At 38.5% G+C, this 24,975-nt stretch overlaps 2 protein-coding genes across 5 annotated transcripts in view; one reads left to right on the forward strand and one right to left on the reverse strand.

The window, feature by feature from the left end:
• Positions 1 to 3,920: 3,920 nt before the first annotated feature.
• Positions 3,921 to 12,463, reverse strand: rdh8a (retinol dehydrogenase 8a). 3 transcript variants are annotated; one of them, XM_086289544.1, is made up of 6 exons: positions 12,112 to 12,463; positions 7,717 to 7,878; positions 6,208 to 6,387; positions 5,329 to 5,422; positions 5,046 to 5,229; positions 3,921 to 4,939 (listed from the first exon to the last, which is right to left on the reverse strand). In XM_086289544.1, exons 1-6 carry the CDS (start codon positions 12,317 to 12,319, stop codon positions 4,712 to 4,714), a joined length of 1,056 nt encoding a protein of 351 aa, XP_086145670.1. In that variant the 5' UTR covers positions 12,320 to 12,463; the 3' UTR covers positions 3,921 to 4,711. The 3 variants fall into 3 exon arrangements, with proteins under 3 accessions (XP_086145670.1, XP_086145671.1, XP_086145672.1); XM_086289545.1 differs by lacking the exon at positions 12,112 to 12,463 and adding an exon at positions 10,103 to 10,395 and having other exon boundaries at positions 7,717 to 7,899; XM_086289546.1 differs by lacking the exon at positions 12,112 to 12,463 and adding an exon at positions 10,103 to 10,394.
• An 8,634-nt stretch (positions 12,464 to 21,097) lies between these two features.
• Positions 21,098 to 24,975, forward strand: part of col5a3a (collagen, type V, alpha 3a) — a 45,120-nt gene continuing 41,242 nt past the window's right edge. For both annotated transcript variants that reach the window (XM_086289548.1, XM_086289549.1), the window contains exon 1: positions 21,098 to 21,388. In XM_086289548.1, the coding sequence (XP_086145674.1) occupies positions 21,304 to 21,388 (85 nt within the window). In that variant the 5' untranslated portion in view covers positions 21,098 to 21,303. The remainder of the gene's footprint in view (positions 21,389 to 24,975) is intronic.

Genomic DNA, 24,975 nt, shown 5'->3' on the forward strand with positions numbered 1-24,975 from the left:
TAGATTCTCTGATGAGGTAACTGTATCACACAGAGAGTAAGGACTAAGGGCTATCTGTGTAGTCTTCTTTCCATCTGACTCATCCATGCATGCACATGAACATCCACTAAACTCTGGCTGCCAGAGGCATAAGGGGAAACACAACCATCCTTGAGAAACAAATTAAAAGCATCCGATGGTTGGAAATATTCCCTCCTCTGTGTTGGTTGAACCAGAAAGCAAAGCCTGTTGTTATTTTTCTGTAAATTAAAAATATAAATGCTTCACAGCATGAAATTCCCAGACACTAAATTAAAACGCAGAGTAAGAGAAACAGGAAGATGTGGTGAGAGATTATAACTTAGAGAAAGAAACAGGAGTTGTCTAAAAAGTATGAAAAGAGAGATTTGTTAATCTACCTGGTCATACTGGTGATTGTGCTTTTGTTCATTTCTCTCTGGACTCATGCTTCTTGCCTTGTCTTGCCCTCTCAAACAGGAGTTTCTGGTTTTGAGTAAGATTTGTGCAATGACGCCAGTGGCTTTGCTGTCAGGCTTATCTTATGGAATATTACACCAGGCTGACCTCACTGTCCAAAAAAAAAAAAAAAGCTGATCGTGTTACCCCAGCTCAGATTACATCATCTTTAAGCCCCGCACAATCAACCACCATCCCCTTGTTTAAGATGTATAATGCCTGTACACAGATTGAACCCTCTAATCACAGGACGGCAGTCTGTCAAACTGGTAATTTTGAGAATATGAACAAAGCAGAACAATACGACTTGGTAGTAGGCAAACTGAGTCGTGGTCTGGAAATTCCTGACAGAGTGTTTATGTTCTGGAAGAGCTGTGGTGAAAGTGGACAACACTAATGTTATAATGACTGTGACAATAGGAGTTCTGTGTCTGTAAAACAATTTGTATGGCGAGGGCCAAGATTTTTTTTTTATTCTAAATAATCCTGAATGACCTTGAAAACAAGCTCTACTCAGAATGTGAGATAATGACGCCCTCTCCAAGTGACCCATGTTGAGTCTGTAAGAGGTCATTGCACAGTGGAGCTATCGAGGACAGTGGAAAGGGGAGCCAGACAGTGTGGCTCAGATATAACGAAAGGAAAGAGAAAGGGAATGTCAGAAATCAAGAAGTGACAGAAAACAAGGGAGATGGAGAAGAGGTTGTGTTTTTTGTTTCTCTCTGTGGATTATGCTGCCCTAATGAACCCAGCTACCAAAAGTCAGCCACAGGGCAACTAGGGCTTCTCCTGTTTTTATTATATGAAGACAGATAGTTCCCCTCAGACCTCACTTCAACTTTAAGGATAGTTATGTGCCCCATGTGGCTACATCTCCATTCACAGCCTCGTTCACCCTATGCAGCCTCGTTCCAGGTTTTCTCGACCACTTAAACCCATTTCTCCCATAAGCATTAAACCTTTAAGAACTGTTGCTTTAACTTAAATTTTGTCTAATGTCTACTGCGTACCAGTAAAGCAGTTTCTGACTCCTTTGAACAAATTGCAAATTCTTGGTTGATATGATGATGTTCAATTGTTTCCTGTACACACAGGCTGTGTTGTTTAAAATGAAATAAATTGCAACAATTTGTGAGGAGGAGGAGCTTGCTCAGATAAACTTTTATGAGGACAGCAGCCTCCTGTGAAAAAGGAAGACGAGTAAGGATGTGTGCAAGGAGAAGACAACAGAGCACAGAAAGATGCAGAAGAGTACAAAGTATAGTTATGGCATACACAGTTAATCTCTCAATTATACCTTTCTGTTCCTATGGAAATTAATGCAGCCGTTTTTATTATTTTTTCTGTAATATTATTCACAGATAGTCAAAATGTTTTTAAATAGAAATTGGAGTAAAAATAGAAGTTGGATAATCCTAGCTGACCTGGGATGAAACTGAAGCACCCTGTCTAGACGTCAGCATGACTTTGAGTAGCATCCCACGGCTCTGTCTCTTTCCCTTTCTCTTTGCCTTTTTGCACTTCCCTTCTCTTCCTGTCTGCCCTCATTTTCACAGCTTGGTTCTCACAAATTTCTGCCCTTTGCATCTATCTTTTCTTTTTGATCTTTGACTCTCTGTTTTCTTATTACTGTCAGTTTCAGGCTTAGGTGTGGTTATTTGGTGGTGATGATGACAGTGAAAGCTGGATGTGGTAAAATGCCCATGCAGACAGATTGAAAAGAATGTATCCCACTAACATGCCAAAGATAACTACTGAGGTTCTCCTTCTTTCATTCAGCTGTTTGTACTCATATATTTTCTGTCCGAAAATGCAAGTGGTTGACTGCTAAGTACACATCAAGGCTGCATAAGGGCAGAGCCAGAGTATGTTTACAGGCTCAGAAATTGTGACAGGGTTACAATTAAGGGAAGACCTAACCACATTGCATTACCCTCATTATATTGCAATGACATTCTCAATTGTGAAACAAAGGTACAAAACAATGGTTTAATAAGACCTCTTGTTTAATGAGACTTTGCTTTAACTCTTGTGTTCATTCAGTTAGTAAATAGGTCTTCCATTCAGGTCTAGGCACCCTAATTCTCATTTTCCCAAGTGCGACACACACCACCCCCTGCCATTAGCCTTCGGTGTCCCACATTGGATCTTGGCATCCCCCTGAACATTCAGAACATACAGACTCCTCCCCCAACCTCCTCAGATTCCCTATTCCCCTTCCCCTCCAACCCCTGTACACACACCCATTTGATTGTGATTGACAGTGTCTTTGTTCCATTGTGCAGAGCTGTCGCCTCTGATGAAGACACATACACAGAGCCGAGGCACTGCACTCATTGTACACTGTGCAGAAATTACAGGTCTGCAACCAGTTGCACTGTCCGTGCATTCAGACTAGGTGTGCGTAAACAGCTTTGTGCATGGAAGGTCATAGCAAAATGTGATAGGGCAGAGTGCGTAGGAAGAATGGCTAGACTGCTTTGGCCATACTGCAGGCCTCATCCACTGTGGACCAGGACCAGGGGGTCCAGGCCTGATAGGCTAAGAGGGCCAGCTGGAGAGGGAGGCTCGGGGCTGCGCAAAATGTGTCTGAGGTTGTCAATAGTTTTCACCCCTCCTCAGGGATGGGAACCAGGTCACATTCTCTCACACGGCACAAAGCCGGGTGTGTGTGTGAGAGGGTTGGAGGTTCAAGGGAGGGGTTTTGATGGGGAGCAGGCCATGACCTCTTTATATCCATCAACAGATCACTATCTTGGCCCATAGACATGGTCTTATAACACATTCACATGCATGCAAACACATGCTAATTTTTGTGCATGAGCACAGACAATTTGTCTCACTGACAAAAATTTAAGTGTGTGCTCAAAAATTGGCCTTATGCAGGAGTTTTTGTTTTGACCTGTGTATGAAATTAAAAAATGATTTTTGAACACATTCTCTTATTATATTTTTTTCAACCAGTATTTTCAAAATATCCATAGGGTTTAACCTTGATACATTTATTACTAATAGATAAATTGTTACAAATATAGCTAGTGAAAAATAAGTGTAATGGCCAGTTTCTCAAACTAATTTAATTAAATATTGTCCTACTTGTCTGTCTCAAGTAGATACCAGTTCCTGGACAACTTCAGCTGCTTCTCAGCAGTAGGAAAACACAGGTGAAGTAAATTTCACTGCACCAGATGTCTCAGTAAACCATACTGGTGAGCCAGAAAGCACAATGTCAGGACCCCAGAACTACTTCAGGCAAATGGAATATTTTGTTGAAAACTGTGCTTTTGTGTGAATAATACTGTAAAAATCAGTGCATGTCCCGTGTAATCCACAGGTTCGGAATCAGGGTAAAACAGTGAAATGCCGCCCCCTTGTGGTGTCGACTGAGTCTGTCAGACAGAGAGCTTTCAAAGTCAAAGTGGTCACGTTTTTTGTTATTTGTGTTCTTAAAAAAACATTCAGAGTAAATCAGAATTCACTTTATTTTTTCCATTAATTTGCTTGGTAAAAGTATCTGATCCAGCCCTTTGTAAAACTTGAAAAAACAAACCCAAACCAAAACAAACAAACATTCAGTTTATCAAAGATTAGAAATATGATTCAACAGCAGTTATGACCATGAGAACATTATATTAAGGTGAACATAAAATTAAGGGCACTGAAGAACAAAAGATGAAATATTTATATATATATTTATCATATATTCTGACTCTGTCTTATATGTCATTACTCTGATGAGTAATGAAACAATACCTAGGTTGCAACTTATGGTATTGTGATTGTGATATTTATTATAATTTTATGGTTTCTCTCATCATCTTAATTTATTTCTTGTGCTTTGACATCTGTCCATGTGTTTCAATCTTAAGTTCCATCTTTACGTTTTCATTTAACAACATATATATCCAACAACTTACAAAGCAGCTGTTCAGTTCTTGTCATACTACCCAGACTCTGGCATGAGTTCCTCGTCATATTATATATACAATAATCCAATGTGTGTGTTGTTTGTATGTCTGTGTTGTGGTGTATGCATGTTTCTGTGTCAGTACATGAGGTCACCCTATATATAACATTTCTGTGACAAACTTGTGCAACTGTGCATGTTGTCTTGAGAAGCTTATTGTGGCTCTGTCTTTAAACTAAAAGGTGGCTCTTCTCTCCAGGTTACTTGCTCTAGTCTAGTCTGTTCAGGAAACCTCCGTTCAACAAACTGGGAGGTTAAAGTTAAGTGACAGAATTACACACTCCATCTTCAGTTAGGTGAGATGGTGCGTCTACGCAGGCAGCTGCACGTCAAACACTTGAGGATGCTCATGGTGATGTGCATGAGAGGGCCGAAATTGAAGAGTAGATTGTAGAATGTGTTTACAGACAGGCCTCCAGTCTCATCGGCATATTTCAGGGCCACAATGGGTGTGTAGAGGCTGTTGGTCAGATTCCTGAAGCGTGGGTTGTTTGACTCAATAACCTTTTTAGTGCACTGGAAAAGATAAGAAGCAACAGAACATTTTAACGGCTGCACGCAGAACATCAACACAAATTCCTGAACTGGGTTCAGTGTAGGAGTTAGAAACCAATTCTTTTACCTTAGCTATGTCATCTGGTGTTTGGCCCATGGCCTCAAATATATCTATTGATGATGGCAGGTAAACGTCTTTAAAATAACGAACTGTGTCAGCATCCGCACCCGGATACTCCATCTTAGCCACATCCTCCATCATTTTCGTTTCAAATTCAGTGTGCACTGGGCCAGGCTCAATCATGGACAACCTGGGGTAAGTTAGATACAGTGTGATCAGTGGGGATGGTATTTTCAGTAGAAAATAAAGACACATGTGAAGGAAGACTAGCGGAAAGAGGGTAATCTACCTGATATTGAACTTCATCAGTTGCACAGCCAAACTCTCACAGAAGCCCTCCATTGCAAACTTAGAAGCAGTGTAAACATCGTTGAATACCACACCTGATTAAAGAACAACAAGAGGAGATAAAGAAGCTCAATGCACCGTAGAATGAGATTTCAAAGTACTCAATCAAGAATAGAAATCACTCACTTGATTTACAGATAAAGGACTAGGGTTAAAAAAAAGTAGCAGGCAGGACAACACAAGTGTCAGACATTATGCAAGCTAATTCAGCAGTTTATCAGAAAGCGTCCAACCTGCTTTGCTGGAGGCCACCATTATGCTACTTCAAACAAGTTAAAACAAACACTAAAAATTCTTTGCAAGAACTTGCAGTTTGACTCAAATTACTGTAAGTTGTCAGAGCTTTACTGGAAATGTGAAACAGATACCAACGAATAATAATATTAATATAATAAGGAATTTTAAAAAATCATTTAAATTACCTAACAGTTTCATCTACGAAATCTACAGATATAACTTCAAACCATAAAGATAAAATTGCTGTTAACTTTCCTTTTGGATAAAACAATGTCAGCTTATACCAAGCTAAAATTTTGGAACACGTGCAGAGTGTTTTGCAAGTCATTATGAGTGATTATGGAGACTGTTGACTGTTTAATCGTCAAAATGTATATTCAATATGTTCTCTTTTGATATGCAGGAATCCAGTAAGCCTTATACCAACCAAAGTTGCCAGATTTAGAACCTACATGTAGCTTAATAGATTACAATAAACGGTCTATTACATGGTTTATTGTAATTTGTCATTCTCAAAATGTTTTTGACGTTCAGTTAGAATAGCACTACAAATTTTCTTATGCATAACTAATTATACTCATACCCTGAAGACCCATGACGCTGCTCATGACGATAATGTGCCCTGAACGCCTCTTCTTCATGTCTGGCATCACTTCTTTGATCATACGAACCACTCCAAAGAAGTTGGTCTCAAATACTTTTTTCATCTCCTCAATGCTGATGCTTTCCACAGGTCCAAGCAAGCCCACACCTGCATTGTTGACTGGCAGGAAACAGACACACAGATAATGCATTGTCCATAAATGCAATGATCAAAAAACAAAAACAAACAGAAATAGAGCGATATTTGACTTTATTACTTCATTAGACCATTTGTTAGTTAGTTGTTGGTTTTATGTCTGTGAAGGTTCTCAGTCATCCAGGTCATCGTAGTCAAAGGAGCTTGTAAAGAAAAGCGTCTGGACTTCTTTAAGTTGCTTGAAGACGTTTCACCTCTCATCCGAGAAGCTTCTTCAGTTCTAAGGTCAAATGGCAGAGAGTCCCAGATTGACCTTAGAACTGAAGAAGCTTCTCGGATGAGAGGTGAAACGTCTTCAAGCAACTTAAAGAAGTCCAGACGCTTTTCTTTACAAGCTCCTTTGATAAAGCTGGTTTTACTTGATACTGCCACCAGATGTCAGTATGTGACAACAACATGAAGGTCTGACGTAACACCAGGCTGAAGAGCCTTTGGGTCTTGAGTAATTAGGCGAAAGGGGATTTAATGCTGGATTTAGACTAAGATGGAGACAGGTTTATAAATAGATACTTTATCCAGGCTAAAGGTTTAAGGACCATAAGTGAAAAGCGTTACGTATTCAGAAGATCTGGTAAAATGGACTTTACTGCACTATAAAATTACTTGATAAATTCTGGATCACACATTGTGAGATTTTAGTTGTGAGGATTACTATTCAGAAAAATAAAGTATTGCAGCTGCACAGTGCTGTAAGCTTAGCTTCAGCTATCTTTCTCTCGGGTTATTAATGTGGTAGCCCATTCAGTTTTGGTCCATAATCTTTCTGACCACTGGAATTTTAAGACTCAGACTCCTCCCTCCACATACTCTAAGTGTCAACTGCGCAGTGCAACTACTGTTTAAAATATTTGTTTCACAAATAATCAAAGCCTTTGTCCTGAACTGTTGTTATAACTTTAGCAATAGCACAGGGCTTTACTTTTTATAAATACATGTATATTATTATCATTCCCACTGCACTTTATGTTCATATTGTAACCATCTGTACATATTATAGTGTTTTTGCATACATCTCTAATTCTTGAGCTGCTGTAAACAGTTGAATTTCCCCAGTGTGTGATTAAATAAAATCTATGTCTATGATATTATAAATAGCATAGACTTTCTATTGAATACGCAAAACTATAAAATGAAGCAGAACGATAGTGTTCCATCATATGTTAAAAAAATAATTCTGTGTATAAACTCTTGTAAAACACATAATAAAAAAACAAACATACACTTATCCAAGGACAGAGAATCGATCATCATGACCTGCTTTTTAAAGAGATATACACTTTGTGTCCCACTCACTCAGAATATCAATATGGCGGTCCTTAACGTTATTGACGCACTGCCTGACGGACTCATCGCTACACACATCTAATGGAAGCAACGTCAAGGTCTTTCCATATACGTCTCCAGCTGCCTCCACCAACTTGTCCTTCTTCTTCAGGTCCCGCATCGTGGCAATGACTGATAGGGAGACACAGAGAACTGTATGGAGATAATGTGGCTTCAGACTTTGCAAAAATAGATATGATAGCGGAAAAGTGTCATGTAACACAACTTGAAGAGGCAAAGAAATGTTTAGGAATGTGAGGAGCACTTAAAATTATCAGTACTGGAATAGTTTATTATTTTAAGATATTAATGCCTTTACACATTTTTCTGACTATCACTGTTGCATTTAATATGAAAGTATTAATGCAATCATTATATTTTTAATGCTGAGGAAGTGACAGAGGACTCAAGTGACGTTACTAAATTAACTTTTTTTCTTGGACAAACACACCAGTGTAAAAACAAACAAGCACCCACACATGCTCAGATAGTGACACTCAGACGTGTGGGTCAGAGTTCCTGGAAAAGACCACGCCTGTTAGTTTACAGGGGACAGAATTGATTTCCTCTGAACTTTACCCGCTGGGGAACATTAACCTACATAAAGCGGAGGAATCTACCATGACCAACAACAATGAATATAAGCGCCGCTGACTTGGCTTCCACAGCTTCTTCCTTTTTGTGTGCTCTGCTTACACTTGGCAGACTGGCGTTATGTAACTGAGAAAACAGAGGCACTGGTGTTGCACAATGGCAATAGGCAGGAATAAACAACCTCTTATTCAAATTTTCACCTAAGTCTACCTGTTGTCATTGGCAGACAAAAGCAAATCCTCACCTTATTCTCATGTGAACAGAGATGAGGTTGGATAAGTAATCAGATTTGGACCACTTTGCTGTGGAGGCTTGGACTGCTGTGCAGTGTTACTGATGCAACATGATGTATAACAATGTCTATCTATCTGTCTGTCTGTGTGTCTGTCATATATGCTCTACGCATAAACAACATCTTATGAAGAGTAATTGGGTCTACTTGAGACCAGGGTGTCCAGGAAGGGTTTCAAGGAAGCAACAGAAAGCTTTGCGTTTTGATTGAGACATGAACAAGAGGTCTATTGTTCTAAATGCTCCTGAAGGAATTACAACTGGGCAGCTTAACTATTCTTGAATGAACCACACTGCAAACACAGGGGTATTTTAAGGCCTTCTCTGAATTTCATCCATGTCACTGCAACTAATTCCTACTTTATGCACAACGCAATATTTAATCTCGGCTGGATTTCCTAAGGAATAGAGCAGATCAATGCAATCGCCAAGATGTGGCCTTATTGAAAGCAGGTCACACTGTTCAAACCAAACGAGTGTTGGGAGGGAGGGAGGTTTTGTTTTCCTCATCTATTTCGCAGTAATAAATCCCATCATATCCCAGTGGCCCCTAACAAGAGACAGAGAAAAAAATAAATAAATAAAAAAACAAGGTTTACTGAACCCTGTCCAGTTGTTCATACCATGTTAATAATGACAATTCTAACTGTCCATAACCTGTCAAAGTAAGAAAGGGCTGACTGTAGCTTTATGGCAAATTATACAGTTTAGAGTCATAGCTAAAAACAAAATCTGGTCACAAGGCTCTTGGTACAAACCCCTCTAACATAATTCTGTCTGAGGCTCCACAGATTGACACAGGAGGATTTTTTTATTCAGTTCTAATTCCTCCAGTGACATTAATAATAGCTGGGAAGCAGGAGAGGACCAACAGTGTCAAAGTGTGAAACCTTAACTCCACTGCCTACCAATGAAGACTTCAAACAAGGCCCTTGCTTTAGAGTGAACCCTCGCTTGTACAGGTCTCAAACTTTGTCCCCCTTTCAACACTCGCTCCAGTGAGGGGACTATGGGCACATTAGACACGGCACTAAACCGGAGCAGGCGGTCTACAATTCACTGCAATAAAAGGGGGCTTTGTGCTGGAGAAGTCACTTGAAAGAGAACTGACAAGACCTCTTTTATGAATCCTGCCTGGCAAGCGGCATCCTTGCAGAGCCCTACCCTGGAAACTGCGCTTTCAGATGATAATAGTCGAGTCAAAGGGGCGACTGAATCCCAGTGCTTACAAAGGGATATGGATCCGATATTACAGGGGTTAGCATTTTAATTTAACCCACGCTAGATCACGTATGAGCGTTTAGACGGAGCGTTGCGCATGAAACTTGATCAAACTTTATGCGTAAAGGAAGCTTGCAGCGTGTTGCAGGGAAAAATAAGCACGAAATTGTATTTCAAGCGAACCACAATATTGCAGGCTTGTTACAAACAGGTCCGATCAAACAAACAATGTAGAAGAAAGCGCATTTACCATGGTAACGACTCTTTTCATCTTTGGCCAGGATGACGGCAATTCGTAACCCGATGCCGGAGGAGCAGCCGGTGATCAGCACAACTTTCTGCCCACTGTTCGCCATGATTTGTCCGTATACGCGCAGTGTTTTTCAGGGGTCTTCTGCTCCAGATGGTCCCAGCCGAGGGAGCTACCGATAACCGAACTTTAAAAAACTAAAGCCGATCATGCAGCCACAGCAGCCATGTGAGCGCCTAATTCAGTCACATGTTTCATAAAAATCAGTAAACACACCCCCCCCCCTCAAAAAAAAGACGTGATACCGCAAACACCCCTTGCAGTTACTTGATAGGTGCCGACTGCCCTAGAAAAAGTAGCCTAGTTAATTTCCTTAAAAATGTGTGGACGTGCACGCGCGTGCGTGGAGGGGGCAGTGCTTATTTGATTTCTGAGTTGGTGACCCCAGCAACTGTAACAGTAATCATGGAGTTAATCGTCACAATGCTCCAGATAAAACCTTGATCAGGGCTTTTTCAATGAGTTGCCTATCCTATGATTCAACACTGTAATACGTTAATTTAATTAGAATCTACTTAGCATAAACTAAAAATAAGCTAAAGCACACTATTTAAACGGGCTTTTAAAATAACAGGTCCACATATAGCTTCACACACAGACACACGGAGAAATACACACACATATACTCTCCAGCTTTAGGTTATTTATAAAACATTCCAACCTTTGCTGAAATTTAGTTTGAAAGGTATTTACTTAATGCTCTGCGTTCCACTGACACCTAGTGGTAAGGTAGGCGCAGAGCACTGAAATAGCACCGAGGCTTTCTGAACTCATCGTGCCCGCACAAAATAACATAAACAATGTTAACTGCGATATTGTTGTCCATTCAGGTAATAAGGCTATTAAAAACATAGGAAGAATATTCAGAGTTTGTTTTTCAGCAGTGCTGTTACCGAATGGCTGTTATGTTGACCAGTGGACTCTGTTCTTGGCTCATGTTGTGAGGGGTCAAAGGTGCTCTGATAAGACCTCAAATGAAACTTGCTTCTTTTTTCTGATGAAATACTGTAGTGCAGTACTCAGCGTCTGTCATGTTTGGGCCTGTTGCTAAATGTGATGCAAGCACGTGCAAACTGTTACACTGAAAAAGGAATGATTCTCACACAATGGTAGAAGAGTAAACATTTATGCTTTTTGATCAAAGTTTTGACTGGTTGTTCAGGAAGATGGTATATGATTGGGGAAGAGTGCACACATAAAATTAGTGAATTAGTGTTTGTAATACGTCTGTTCAGAGGTTAATGTCGTTTTGTTTGGTTGATTAGTTAAGGGTCATTATTTGATGTCAGCTGCATTTGTTAATGTCAAGAAAGATTTGTCAGCTGTGATAGTCAGAAGAAGAGATGCTGAGAAATGGTCATTTGGTGTCATTCTGTGCTGCTTTATATGGTATGACATATATGGTGGATGCTTCTAGCCCTTGCTCTAAAGAGTAATCTAAGGTAATTATCCATCCATCCATTCTCTTCTGCTTATCCATATCAGGATCACGGGGGCTGGAGCCTATTTTAAAGTGACTAATAAGTGAATAAGCTATTGAAAGTAATCAGTATTTCACATACTTCCACTTACAATTCTTATGGTTACATTTCCCTTTTACAAAAGTCTTTGCATTTATTTAACTACTATGTGGACCTGGATGGTGTAAACTTGTAGCTGCCTGTAGCTGCTTGTTTCCCCGGTATTGCTGGTTCAGCTAAGAAATAGAATTAGCATTTTTCCATTGACAACAATTATTAAATACATGAAAACATGACATTAGGGATTGCTACTGTATTTAAATAAATCAAATAAGAACCTTAATTCAACATGATAATTAACCCTTTACAGCCGATCGGAGCGGGCACGCTCTGTTTTGCGTAACTATTTTTAAATCCCGGTAGCGCTGCAACCAAGTAAGCTAGCGCAATAATTTTTTTTGCATATGAAACTGGAGGAGTTGTACTTACATCTTATGCCATCAGCTTGTCCTAGGTCACAGTTTCCTTCCACATATAGCTTTGCAAAAACTGCATAAAAATCACTTGCAGCAACAAAAACATGATATTCCAGAAACACGCTTCGCCGATCCATCAGCTGTTTGTAACACTTCCTACGTCCATCAGCGCGAACTATCACATGACCGCATGACCTGCCCGAAACCGGAAGTGACGTCATTTTGCGGAAATGTAGTTTTTTACGATCGGGGCCTTATGAGCTTGTGTTTTACTTGTTATGTGTTTTAAAAAGTTATGTTTGACTTTATGACTTTCTGTGTCGTTTCTGGGATGCTTAAGACTCATATTGCACTGCTGGAAATAGTTTATTTTGATGCATACGCTGTTATTTTGCAAATTTGCACTATAATATTTATTTTCGTTTTTCCTGCAGTATATAAAAATTGGTGTATTTCAAAAATAAAACTATGAAGACACTCAAAATAAATTTCCTGTGGTGGGAAACTAGTTTGTGTAACTTTTTTGTATTTACAGTTTTGAGGGATAAGCCTCTTAAATTTCTCTAACTAGAAATATATGTTAAAAAAACAAAAACGATTTTCAATTTTTTTGTAGTTTATTGCACTTTTTTGCAATTTATGTAATTACTATGCACCTAATGCAGACATATTATTAAAGTTTGGGCTATAATGGTTGTATTGATGTATAGCAACTTGAAATGCTCCCAAAAATGGCTCCACAGCATGTAAAAATATAATATAAGCTCTGGCGAACTTGGTTCTATGGTAGGTCTTAAAGGGTTAAGGGCTTTTGGCACCTATTGGCACTCAGTAGCATTTTTTTTTGGTTTAGTCCTTACACGATTCGCACTGCTGAAATAGAACAATTTACCCATTTTTACACAATTTTACACTTTTTTGGCAAATCCTGTCAAAGTTAATCTGACTGATTCAAAAGCAGGTGTGAAGTGCCATGTTTTCTTTTAGCTCCCTGTTCCCACTGCTGCAAAGCACACCACAGCTTGATGTTTTCACCACCACACTTCAACAACAGATGATATTAGACAATGATGTGCAGTGCCTGGTTTTAAGCAAATGTAATGTTTTGAGGTCTGCCCAGATCAACATTTCACTCACTGGACAAAAGAAATGTCATCTGTGTCATCTGTCAAATGCTTTCAAATGCTATTTTGGAAATATATCTTGAGGCCTTCTGCTCAGGGACTGTTCAACCGTAAAGGCCAGACTGGTTAAATTCAGCTAACCTTGTTGAGGTGCTGGCATGTTCTTCCAGGTCCTGAAGCTCTTTGAGAGTGATTTTTGCGTTCTTGGTCACCTCCCAGTTTGCCCTTTTACTCAATACAGCAGGACAACTAGTAGCTTCAAACCTCATCCATTACTGAGGCTACTGCGCTACAAATAATACTTAAGAAATGCTTCTGAATTCCTGGTTTTATTTGCTTTACCCTGATCTATTCGTTTCTTTCTAAATTATTTAGTTTGAAACAGGTGGGCTCCAGTAAAGCTGTATATACATCATGAGGATATTTAAAGCAAACAGGATGCACCCGACTACAGACCAGAGTGCCACAGCAAAAAGTATAAAAACATCTACATATGAGAGATTTTCTTTTTTTTCTCTTTAATAAATTTCTAATCCTTTCTATAAACAAAATTGCACTATTATCATGAGTTCATAAGAGTACATTGGGAAAATGCCAATTATATTCATTTAAAATGATAGTGGAAGGGGTCTGAATGCTTTCTGTGACTGTTCTATTCAAAATTAGAACACACAGTACAAAAGTGATTGTCATAGACTTCTAGTCATCACTGCTTGTGATAAAGACCATATTTTGCTGACAACACAGAGCAGACTTTCAGCCTACACTGATTGAGACCCAGTTTTTTTCTTGCTGTCTCACAAAGCTAATGACAGCTTATTTAAAACCTAATTGTCACAGTGAAAACAGAAATTAAAATTAGATCATTAAAGTAACAGAATTTGCATTGTCAGATAAACCAGACTTTTACAACAGCAGGTGTTTCAGTGTAAATTAAGGTTATATACTTGGTTATACTCGATCATTTGGCTTACTGATATTTAAGTGCCAGAACAGATCAGTAAAACCATAAGCAACCAAAAGTAGTAATATATGAAAAAAAAAATGCCTATATATTATTCATGGTTCTGCAAAATAAGAAAAAAACTGTGCAATTATTAGCAACAAATTAATGACCTTTTATATTATTTATGGCCCATTGAGGCCTGAGCATATATATAATATATAAAATTGAATAAAACATCACTCAGACCTTAGGAGAAACTAGTCTTAAAGCAAGAGTCGTCTTCACAAAAATAAGTCACCACATAGGCTACTCATTAAAATACATGGACTTTCCAAAATGCATTATTTTTATGTTACAAATCAAATTCAATGAAGCATATATATGGTTCCTTGTCTGTTTATGATATATATAAATGTGTATATTAAAACTACCTGCAGAAACTACAGGAAATTAAATACATATAAGTTTAAAGGAACATTTATTTATGAACATTTTCCTTGATTCACTCTCATAAATATAACACACAGATCAAAATGCAAAGTACAAAAACATTTATACTTTTCTTTAAAGCTTTAAGTTAGTTCACTGAACTGAGCACACACATATAGTCTAATACAGGCTGAGCTATTCTATGACATAGCACTTGATGGGATGGCTTCCATAAAAGAGCCAGGTAGACAGCTGCAAAAGAAAATTAAGTGGATTTTTGGGTCAGTGTCCAGCCAAATTTAAAAGAAAACAGTGAAGTGTAGATCTTCTTACAACCAAAATATATTAAGATCGAAATTGTAAATACATAACAAGAACTAAAAAATAGCATTATAACTACTGGTGGTACCCCTTATTGTCTTTTTTATACATAATTAAATCAAGGTGAAATTAGTTACAAATAGTGAATTATAATAGTGAAGTGATAAGACCTAAAGAAAAATAAACACCAATATATGCAAAATAATTAGGATTTCTTTTTAATTAAACAGATGATAAAGTCAAAAAACATACAAAATCCCCTAATTTCCTTCGGGATTAAGAAAGTATTCTGATTCTGATTCTGATAACATACTCCACTATTTCTTGCTTGAAAATATCTATAAATAGGTTACATTTTGCATTGGATCCCTGCATAGTGATACACGAAGTTGTGGCAACATTTAATACACTATTGACTACTACGTTCTACATTCACAATATCTTTTTTGTTCTTTTATTTTTTACAAAAAAACATTGCCTTCTTGATACATCTGCTGCACATCTAAAAACTCTACCATCAGTTGTGCTAGTTTTAGGTCAACGATTGAATTTTTCTGCCACAAATTTCCTTAATTTATATAAATTGCTTTCCTTTATATAAATCCAACACAAACAACACCTATCTCAACATTAACTATATGATGCATGGGTTTCATCAAGTTACCACAGTTTGATAATAGGTAGGGGTATTGGGAGTAAAACCCAAATTCTTGCCCATTATTGATGGTTGGATGCAAGAAAACAAACATGGTTCCTGACCAATTAAACTGCCGTTAAAGGTGGTTGTTAGGGGGGGAAAGTGTCCCGCATCTGTTAAAATCATTTGTCTATATTTTTTATTTGTTATTTTTCTTATGGAGTCAGTTGTGCTCCTCTGAGAGAGCCCAGATGATCATCTGCCACTGGATACAAGAAGAACTGTACAAGAAAAATTAATGTAAATGTAAATTGCTGGAGTAATGCCTGGACATTCCTTGCATGCTTTTTCTTGTGCCTCTGGACAAAATGGGCAGGTGTAGATGCAGAAAAGGAGGTGTACTGGACAGTCAGTGATGTCCGTCAGCCTCTGAGCTATTTGTGTGGAATGTCAGAGGACTGAGGTGCTAAGACAAAGAAGGAATTAGGAGAGACAAAGGGGAAGGTATAATGCAAGCCCATGCGTGCGTTTCCATGCCATAGGCTTTCTCTGCTTTAAATGCCTTGTTGTAAACCCTCCTCCTCATTTAACCTCAAATGTTCTCCTCTCCACCTTCTCTTCTGCACATCTATACTTGTATGCCTGCAGCATCAAATCCTCATTTCAAGCAGAATGGTTTTCATTATACTTGCTGAGAACTTTTCACCTCACTCAGACACCTCTGAGCACAGCTGTGCCCTAAAGACCCAAATCATCTCTAACCTCATTGCCAAAGTCCAAGTCATGAAAATGGCACTCCTATTCCCTCTAACCCTAACTTTTATAGCTTAATAGTCAATTTCCTGTATACAGACTTTAAGGATACATGAACAGATGCTCCTTGAGCTTCCACTGTTTTTCCAGCTGACAGTATAAAGTTTTCCTCCTTCATAATTGAACATACATTTAGTGATTAGAGACACTGTTCTAAATGTACAGTGAAATTTAAAACTTGTTATAACAAATTAATAGCAAAGCATTTAAACATTTTCCTCTCATTTTTTTAATTTTATGCTTAAAATGTACATTTCTTTCTCTCAGTAATATTTCACGACTTCACATCAAACAGTACCAGGCGTACTTTAATCGTTTTAACCCTCTGTTAGTTGTATCTCAGTGCAGTAACATTAAAAACAAGACAGCTCTGGCTGATGCTCCTGAATGGATAATGGACTCTAGCTGTTTGAAAAGGTCTAGAGGACTGGAATGTTTGCTACAGGTCAGGAGTGGCGCTTTCTGCTCTTTTGTGTCCAGTCTGCAGAGGAGGTGTGGAATGCAAACTTCATGAGAACAGAGGCGAAGAAAGAGAAGAAGGGAAAGAGAAGCTAGGGGTCGATGCACGGGAGGGAGACTCGAAGAGGGGAAGAATGGGTGCAAAGAAAGCAGTGATAGTGTTTGTGGGCTTCTGGGGCAAAAAAAGTGTTAATTGAAGTGCTAAAAGAAAAGCTCACAGGCTGCACCAGAAGAAGAGTTCAAGTTGCTGCTGTAACAGATCACTCAATGAACATACAATGAACAACCTTGACAGCAATTCTAAAAACAAAGTCACAACTCTAAGCACAAAAAATGCCCTTTTTTATAACAGCTCACGATTCTGCATAATTTGGACATCAGCATTCAATATTCAAAGATCAAAAAAAATTGGTTCACAACCCTTTTTTGTGTGGCTACATAAAAAAAGAAACATTTACTATGGCCCTTAATTTCTTTGCATAAATTAAAGGAAAACATTGTCATGCACCTACAGGTTAGTAAAAGGACGGTCAAAAAAGAAAGCAAAGACAAACAACAGCATGGTGCCAGCTGCATCTGATTCTTGCCAAGAAAGTACACAGATGGATCCCTGCGAGGGCTGTTCACTCTTCCACTGTGGAACCATACTGTAACTCTTTAGACCAAATAATTTGCTGATTTTAAATGTCCTCATGGACTGTGGATGACTGCAGCTTTCCAGATATGTGTGGAAGAATTTCATTTGGTGTTGAAATTTTCTTTTTACCGTACCAATTTTCCTCTTAATTACTTTTCTGTCTCGAGAAGAAAGCACAATCATGGTGGCACGGCATAGACAAGGATACACAGGAGGGTAAGTATGAGTGTGGCCATTGGTTCAGCTCATTTAGCCTATTTGTTTGAGCAGCTCATTTAACAGACATGGTCCTTAAATGTTAATTAGTTTAGTCCCCCCCTCCCATCTCTAATGTTTATAATTATCACCAGACTGGCGTTTTTCCTTTAGTTGCCAGCCAAATGCAAAAGTGAAAATTTCCACATACTTCCTTAGAGTCAGAGGAACAATGTGGAAACTGTCACTATAGCAGGATTTGGTAAAGAGCTGTGTAGAGTAGAGTTATATGTTTAATGAAGCAATCCTGCATCCATTCGTTGTTGCAAAAGAACCCACTATGTGATGATTTGGTATGTAATTGCGGTTATGTGAACACTCTTATGTAAGAGCACATGCTGTCTGATATATTGAAGTCCTATCATCAGCAGACAGTGGGTGGCACGCTCACGTATCTCTTGGGATGCGTTGACAGATCAGGGGTTTTACAGCCTTTGACAGATTAACCTACATTTTTCTCCACAAATAGAGGAAACGTCAGTTGATCGGATAGGGATGTCAGTTGTTTGTTTTTCTTGTGAACTCGCCAACATCCAACCACATCTTTCATTGTTTTAACTAAGAGCACCGAATCCGCATTGCTTCTCTGTGTAATTTGTATTACAGACAGATGTTAGCAGTCTGCAGAGAAAAATGCAACACTTTTTGTCCAAGGCTTAGTCATAATTCTTTCATAAGTAATGGTAATTAAGTCATAGTGGATTAGTTACCACAGTGGCTAAAGTGAATAACATTGTTTTTATATCATTCGTAAATGAATGACACTGAAAGCCCATAAGGAAATAATGTTGTGAGATCCGAGATGCTCTGTAATTCAACTTTTTCATAATGACTGCATACTAGAAAAAAATACTTTAAAAGTATCTTTGATCATAAATCATATTTTGGCATTTTGAGAGAGTCAGTTGTTGTTTCCTTCTGAAAACATACATATTTCTGTTCCTGATTATTGGCCTCTTGTCTTGTTATAGCAAGTTCTCCAACACTGGGAGCAGACAGATCTTACTGAAATCTCGTCTTTGTATCTCTAGTATGTAATACTAAGTGTTCATGTGCTCATCTTGTGGATTACTTGGGTTTTGCAGTAGAGTCTAATACATGATAACAACAGATTTCTTAACTTCCACTCTCTCTGTGATAATGTAATAAAAAACACTGGACAGTTATTTATCTGCAAAGAGTGACCTGCAGAGGGAGAAAGAGTTGCTTTCAGTCTGTCACATGCCTTTAACTTTACACTCCACTACTGTGTTTATAATTTGATCATTTCCAGGAAATAAAAATGTAGAAACAGGAATGTCAGTGATGAAAACTAAAACAGAAACAGATTCTTCATTTGTTTGTTTGTTTTTTCTTCTTCATTTCTTGCCAAACTTCATCTCCAATTTCCTACTTTTAAACTAATAAATGCACACCAAAAAAAAGTCTCTGTGTTTCCTCGTGAGTTGTAATTTGTAGAAAAAGTGGCTCCAGTAGTTCAGGATAAAGAGAATAACTGATTTGGGAGTTCTTTTAAACATCTGTGTGTTTATTGTAAATTTCTTGAAAAGGTAAATCTATTTAAATCATCAGGCTGTTTTATGGATTCTGCTTCATTGAAGATGAGAAAATGCTGCAATGAGTCAAAAGGATCAACCTAATTTTAGTTATCACATTATATGAATAATTATAAATTATGCTTGAGTCCCAATTTTCAATTCACGTAGTAAAAATTAATGTCATGTTTTTTTGTTTGTTTGTTTTGAATAAAGGAGAAACTGTAACTTCTTTTGTCCATCGTTATGTGATTTTAAGTTACACAGGACAAAGGTACATAGCACACGCTCTAAAAGTATTTCTCACTCAAAGTTCAGACTACCTATTAGACTCTTAGTAACTATCTGCTAAAAGCTACCAGGAATGTGGCCCTAAATCAGGCTAAAGCTAAACTTGTACTGTGGGAGGTCAGGGAGACTGTTGTTTACCTAACAAATCAACATCAGTGTGTCCAGTCATCTGTTTCTGTCAACGCTCCTCTAATCTCTTGCTACCACTAGTTTTCTGTACTCTTTCTAATTAGGCCCACACTTATTCCCACAATTTGGACTATTTCACTTTGAGGAAATTCAGGAAATACATTTATATTTCATATTCCTAAAGGTTTTCTTATTTTAAAGAACTTGAAGGAAGATTATTAAATGATAACAAACTTTAATGATACTGAACTTAACAGTTTGAATTTATTTATTTAACCATTAAGAAAAAAAAGAACATATTCTGGATTCAGATCATAGGTCAATGATGTTGAATAATTTGGGGCTTAGCATTTGGCTTGGACTGAAATGATATGGAAACGTTCTGTTGGAAAATGACTGAGTTGAGGCCTTCTACATTCTGTGGTTAGAGGCTCTTTTCCCTTGAGATATTATGACTTGGCTCATTTTGTCTTTAATATTCTCTGGGATTTCATCTCCCAGTTATTTTTACAAAAGCCTTCTGTAGCTTGGATTCTAGAATCATTATCTTTGGTAATATTCCAATTAGACAAGGCCTTCACAAGTCTTATCTTAAAGCATGTCTCAACTGAATACAGTTGTCTTGGAATTAATTAGATTTTTGGCAGAATGTATTCAGCTCCCAGAAGTGATGATCGCTACACGTTTGAGCTCAGATGACTGGGAAAGATGTCACCTATACCTAAGACATTTCTTCTCATTCCTCTTAGCAGCGTTAAACAGAAATTACTTCTTGATATTTTAAGTCAGATTAACTGGCATTTAAAAATTGCAAAAAAGTGAGACAATGTGGATGTTTGTGTTTTGTGCAGATAGAGCCCTGCTATTTTCTCGTGGGTTTGACTAAATTAGAGACATCTACTATGGGATAGCCACTAAAATTAAAGTTAGGACCCGCCCAGCCCCTTTTATTAATTTCTAAAATGATGACTCTGAGCTGTGGTGGGCTCATTCTCTGAGTTCATTCAGCCAATAAACAAACAGTGTTCAAGCAAAATAACAATAATGAAATACTGACATTTACATATATTAAAAAAGATATTACCATCAACATGAGCATTAGTAGGGTCATTGTTACGTAAAATAAAAATACGAAAAATTCCAGTGATCCGTTTTTAAAAATCTTGTATCTAATTGACTCAGGTGTCATCCTGTTCTAATTTAGTTCTGCAAAAAAAATCTATATGACAAGTTACCAGGTAAATTTGTTGTACTTTACACGCTGTCTGTGGGTAATGACAACCTCTCAGAAGTGGGAACTGACAAATTACGCGAGTAATAAACGTGATTTATGATGGAGTCCCTGGAGGCGCACCGCGCAGCCATGCGACGCAGTGCACCGTCCTGTGGGAGGGACAAGGCGGAGGAGGAGAACAGGGAGGGAAGGAGTGATGGCGAGAGGGAGAAATTGAATTAGAGGAGCAGAGCGAACCTCAGAGAAGACACCACAACAAAACTTCTCAACAGTCAAGCAAGTGGAGCTGCACACTGGCTTGTCTCCTTTTCTTCGCGCATGGCTACCTAGTTCCAGCAGCAACAACGCCTGCAGTCTAAAGTTTTGGGTCTGGAAACAGGTCCCCGCATTGAAAGATGGACCATTTAATAAGGACCTGGTCGCGCTGGAGACTAACACTGTTTCTGTTTGTTCTGCTTCATGTAACAACGACACAAGCAGGTAAAGTATTTAGCTGGACACTCAAATGTACAATACAGATCATTGAAAATGCAAAAATGTTTTTTATGCCCCCTTATAGACTTTTCTGTTGTCTGATTGACGCTTTGTCCCCTTCATCTAAGTTTCCCTGACTATTTTTAAAGACTCTTTTATTGATAACTTGGCCTTTAGCCAACACAAAGTTATTAGCGCAGATCTTCACACCTTCATCTTAGATTCAGTTTGGTTCCTGGTGTGTTAGACTCATTTAAATCTTTGCAAATGGTTTGTTGATGCTGCTACGTGTTCTACAGAGTCGCTTCGGGCTGGGATTAAAATTGCAAGCTGACTCAAATGACTTTTAGAAGTTGTCGGAATGCTTGAGAGGTGTGCAGATGATTGTAATATAACCCCTTCTTGCATATGACAGATTAATTATCCGCCTCATTGCACTGGGAGGGTATTTAGCAGCTTCCTCAGCTTTTCCTGTTCTTGTTGCATTTTAATCAAAGATATTTCCAAGATTTGAATTGGGCTATGTCCTTCATGCGTCAGGTGTAAATCAGCGATTTAAGGAGATGTGTGATGTCATGTTTGAGTTTGCTTGTGACCGGCGTCGGTTTACTGTGAAAGAGGGTTTGACGTTGGCTTGCGAATGGCTGAAACACTGCAAGTGGGCAGATTAAAATTCCTTCCATGGATCTGTTTAATGCACACAGATCTTAAATTAATGCACATATTACTACTGCCTTCCTGATTCTGGTACACTTTTATAGTGATGTATTTTATTGCAGACTTGAATCTCAGATCACATTTGCACAGTAACTGATATGACCCACTTCCACTATGGTGGAATGTAATCATTGGACACATTTTCCAGTTATCCACCTGCAAAAAAGAAGACATCTGGTGACTATCAAACAGCTGTATCTGTCTGTCACAGTGTCCAGGCCTTCACATTTGTTGCACTTTCAAAAATAAATAAATAAAAACCAGCCATTGATGCAGCCATTTTAAGAGTTGCTTGTTGCCGACATGGCAAGTAGCTCACTTCTAATTGTCACCCACGCAGGTCTCTGGCACAAGTATCATTAACTGATGCAGACTACTTCTTTACAAGAGTTGCAGTTTACAGATTTGGTGATGAAGGGATTTTGTGGTCTTTCCAAAGTAGTTACACATATTTTGTTGTCAGTCTTGGTTTTTTGGCTTCACCTACTTTTATGACTGGCAAGATTTTTGGAATTCATTGGCTCAAACAACATCAAGAGAGGAGGAAGTGAGCCAATAGACACAAGTGGCATTCAGGCGGCACAGCGGTTGTCCATGGTGTCCATTGCTTTCTATTGAGGATCTGTGAAGTGAGAGCCTCACATGATTAAAAGAGTGAATAGGACATATGGTGGTACAGATATGACAGTCTTAGATATGCACATGTGGCTGATAATGTGTGTGTCTTGTGCCTGTGAATTTAAGCATGCGTGTGTGTGTGTGTGTGTGTGTGTGTGTGTGTGTGTGTGTTTGTTGTGTGTACTGCAGTTCAAGAATGTTTTCCCATATGCTTTCTGTGTGTGTTCGGGAGATGAGAGAGTACTTTGTAGTCATGTTTGCTAACAGGAAGTGCGATGTTCTTGGACATGTGCATGGTTCATTTCTTTTAGAATCCTCTGTTGTGCTGCCTCGATGTGTTTCTGCTCAGTTTTGTTTTCTTTGTTTTCTTTTTTTAGTCCGCTCAAAGTCTGGGTGTATGGGATATTTGTTTTTATTTTATGTGCCTTATCACATCATTTACATCATCTTGCTCCTCTTGCTTTTGCCTGTGATAGGGGGCAAATTGTGCATACAGCCCCCTCACTGTGTCCCGTTTGATTCAGTCTTCTTGCCGATCCTTCACCAGACTCCCAAAGGATGGCAGCAAAGCTTGTTCGCCTTTGATCCAGCAACAAATTACTGGCAAATAAAAACACATGAAAAAAGGCTGCTGCATTTATCAGCATAGAGAATGAGAAAAGAGGCATTACAGCTCTAGTGTTAGTTCCTGCGAAATGAGTTCAAGCTATTCTAATTGAATCATTAAACATGAGAAGTGTTAGATATGCTGATATCTGTCCTTACTTGCTGATGCTGCAAGTATCACATCAAAACTGCTTCTCTGACATTGTGATGAAGCAGACTGTTTGGAATTCCCCCAAGTGTTTAATCTTTAGATATGATGCCTATACGCTTTGTGGCGCCAAACCTCAATCTATAGTATTCAATGGACATCTGGCTTCCAGAAACTCCCTTCCCCTCAGGCTTCTATGACTCTGAGTTCCTGATCACTGGATGCTCCAAGCAGCTTTTTGGGAGACTAGCTGGAACGGCTTCCTGTGGACTTGCAATAAACAAACATCAGATGAGTTTCCTTTCTGTCCATGTATCCTCACATGTCATTTGCTTTAATATCCACATTTCTGAACTTCAGAAAAGTTATTTCAAAGTCATCCATCACGTGCACCATCTCTGAATAATCGTTAAGAGTTCCTATCAAAGTCATTTAAAACCATGTACAACCACTAACATTGCAGTAATCTTGGTCTCTGAGTTCCACTTATACTGTTTCTCTGGAGCAAAAATGAAATAGTCATGTCTGTACCTGTATTACACATAGTTTGTGAATATTTTATTTTATAATACTGTGTTCTGCTTTGATTTTAGAAACCCTGTTGCTCTCCATAAAGCTGCCTTAATGTTATGTATCAAAGTCTAGATGACAGCTTGCGTTTGAAACTAAAATGGGCTTGGTCATGCATAGATGTGCATGTTTTTTCCTCACTATTGCCCAGGGCTTGATGATTTGAATCAACAAGGACCATTGTGAGCCTTGCAGTAGATAATGGATTTACATTAGTGAAAGAAAGTCCTGACAAGCCTAGTAGTATAAATGTGTGTGTTTCTATGTATGTTTGTGTGTATTGCCTGTCCAGTTATGGGCCTTCATGGGCAGGTGTTTTCTCTATGGGCCAAACAGCTTTTGGCCTGTTAGCCTGTCGTGCTGTGAGCAAACATGAGCAAAACAAACTGTGGAGACTGAAGAATGTGGTACTGATGTGAACTGGAGCAAAATGTGTAACTGGATTCCACCATTTAGTGTCAACACAAAAAGTATTACTGATGTGGGCATTAGCCCAAACAACCACATATGCCCAGTGACCTACATTGACAATCAGCAATGTTGTTGTAATATTTGTTTCCGTTCACCTGTTTGGATCATTTTGAGCGTAGACTTGAGATAGATCAAGTTCTTATTATGAAGAGAGCATATGATAGATACCTGGTTTACATAATACAGAACACTTAATATTCAATTAGGTTGTCCTGTTTACTCACATCCTTGCTTTGATTGACCCCATTAATAGGACTTCCTAACTCGTTACCCCTGAGAAAATGATTAACAAAAATTCCCAGCCACCATCTGTGCAACTGCTGACTTGACACGCTCCTAAACTGTCAGTGATAACCAAAAGCAGATCTATAAACACAACAAATTCAGTGTAATAAATATCTCTGCATTTTTATGCACTGCAGGCTTTCAAAATAATACTTTGACTTGACTCCGACCACATCCA

Source organism: Aulonocara sp. 'chitande type north' Nkhata Bay, linkage group LG4 (genome assembly GCF_057382095.1).
Source record: "Aulonocara sp. 'chitande type north' Nkhata Bay isolate Kocher_YH1m ecotype deep benthic linkage group LG4, A_spYH_male_GT1.1, whole genome shotgun sequence".
Lineage (NCBI taxonomy): Eukaryota > Metazoa > Chordata > Actinopteri > Cichliformes > Cichlidae > Aulonocara > Aulonocara sp. 'chitande type north' Nkhata Bay.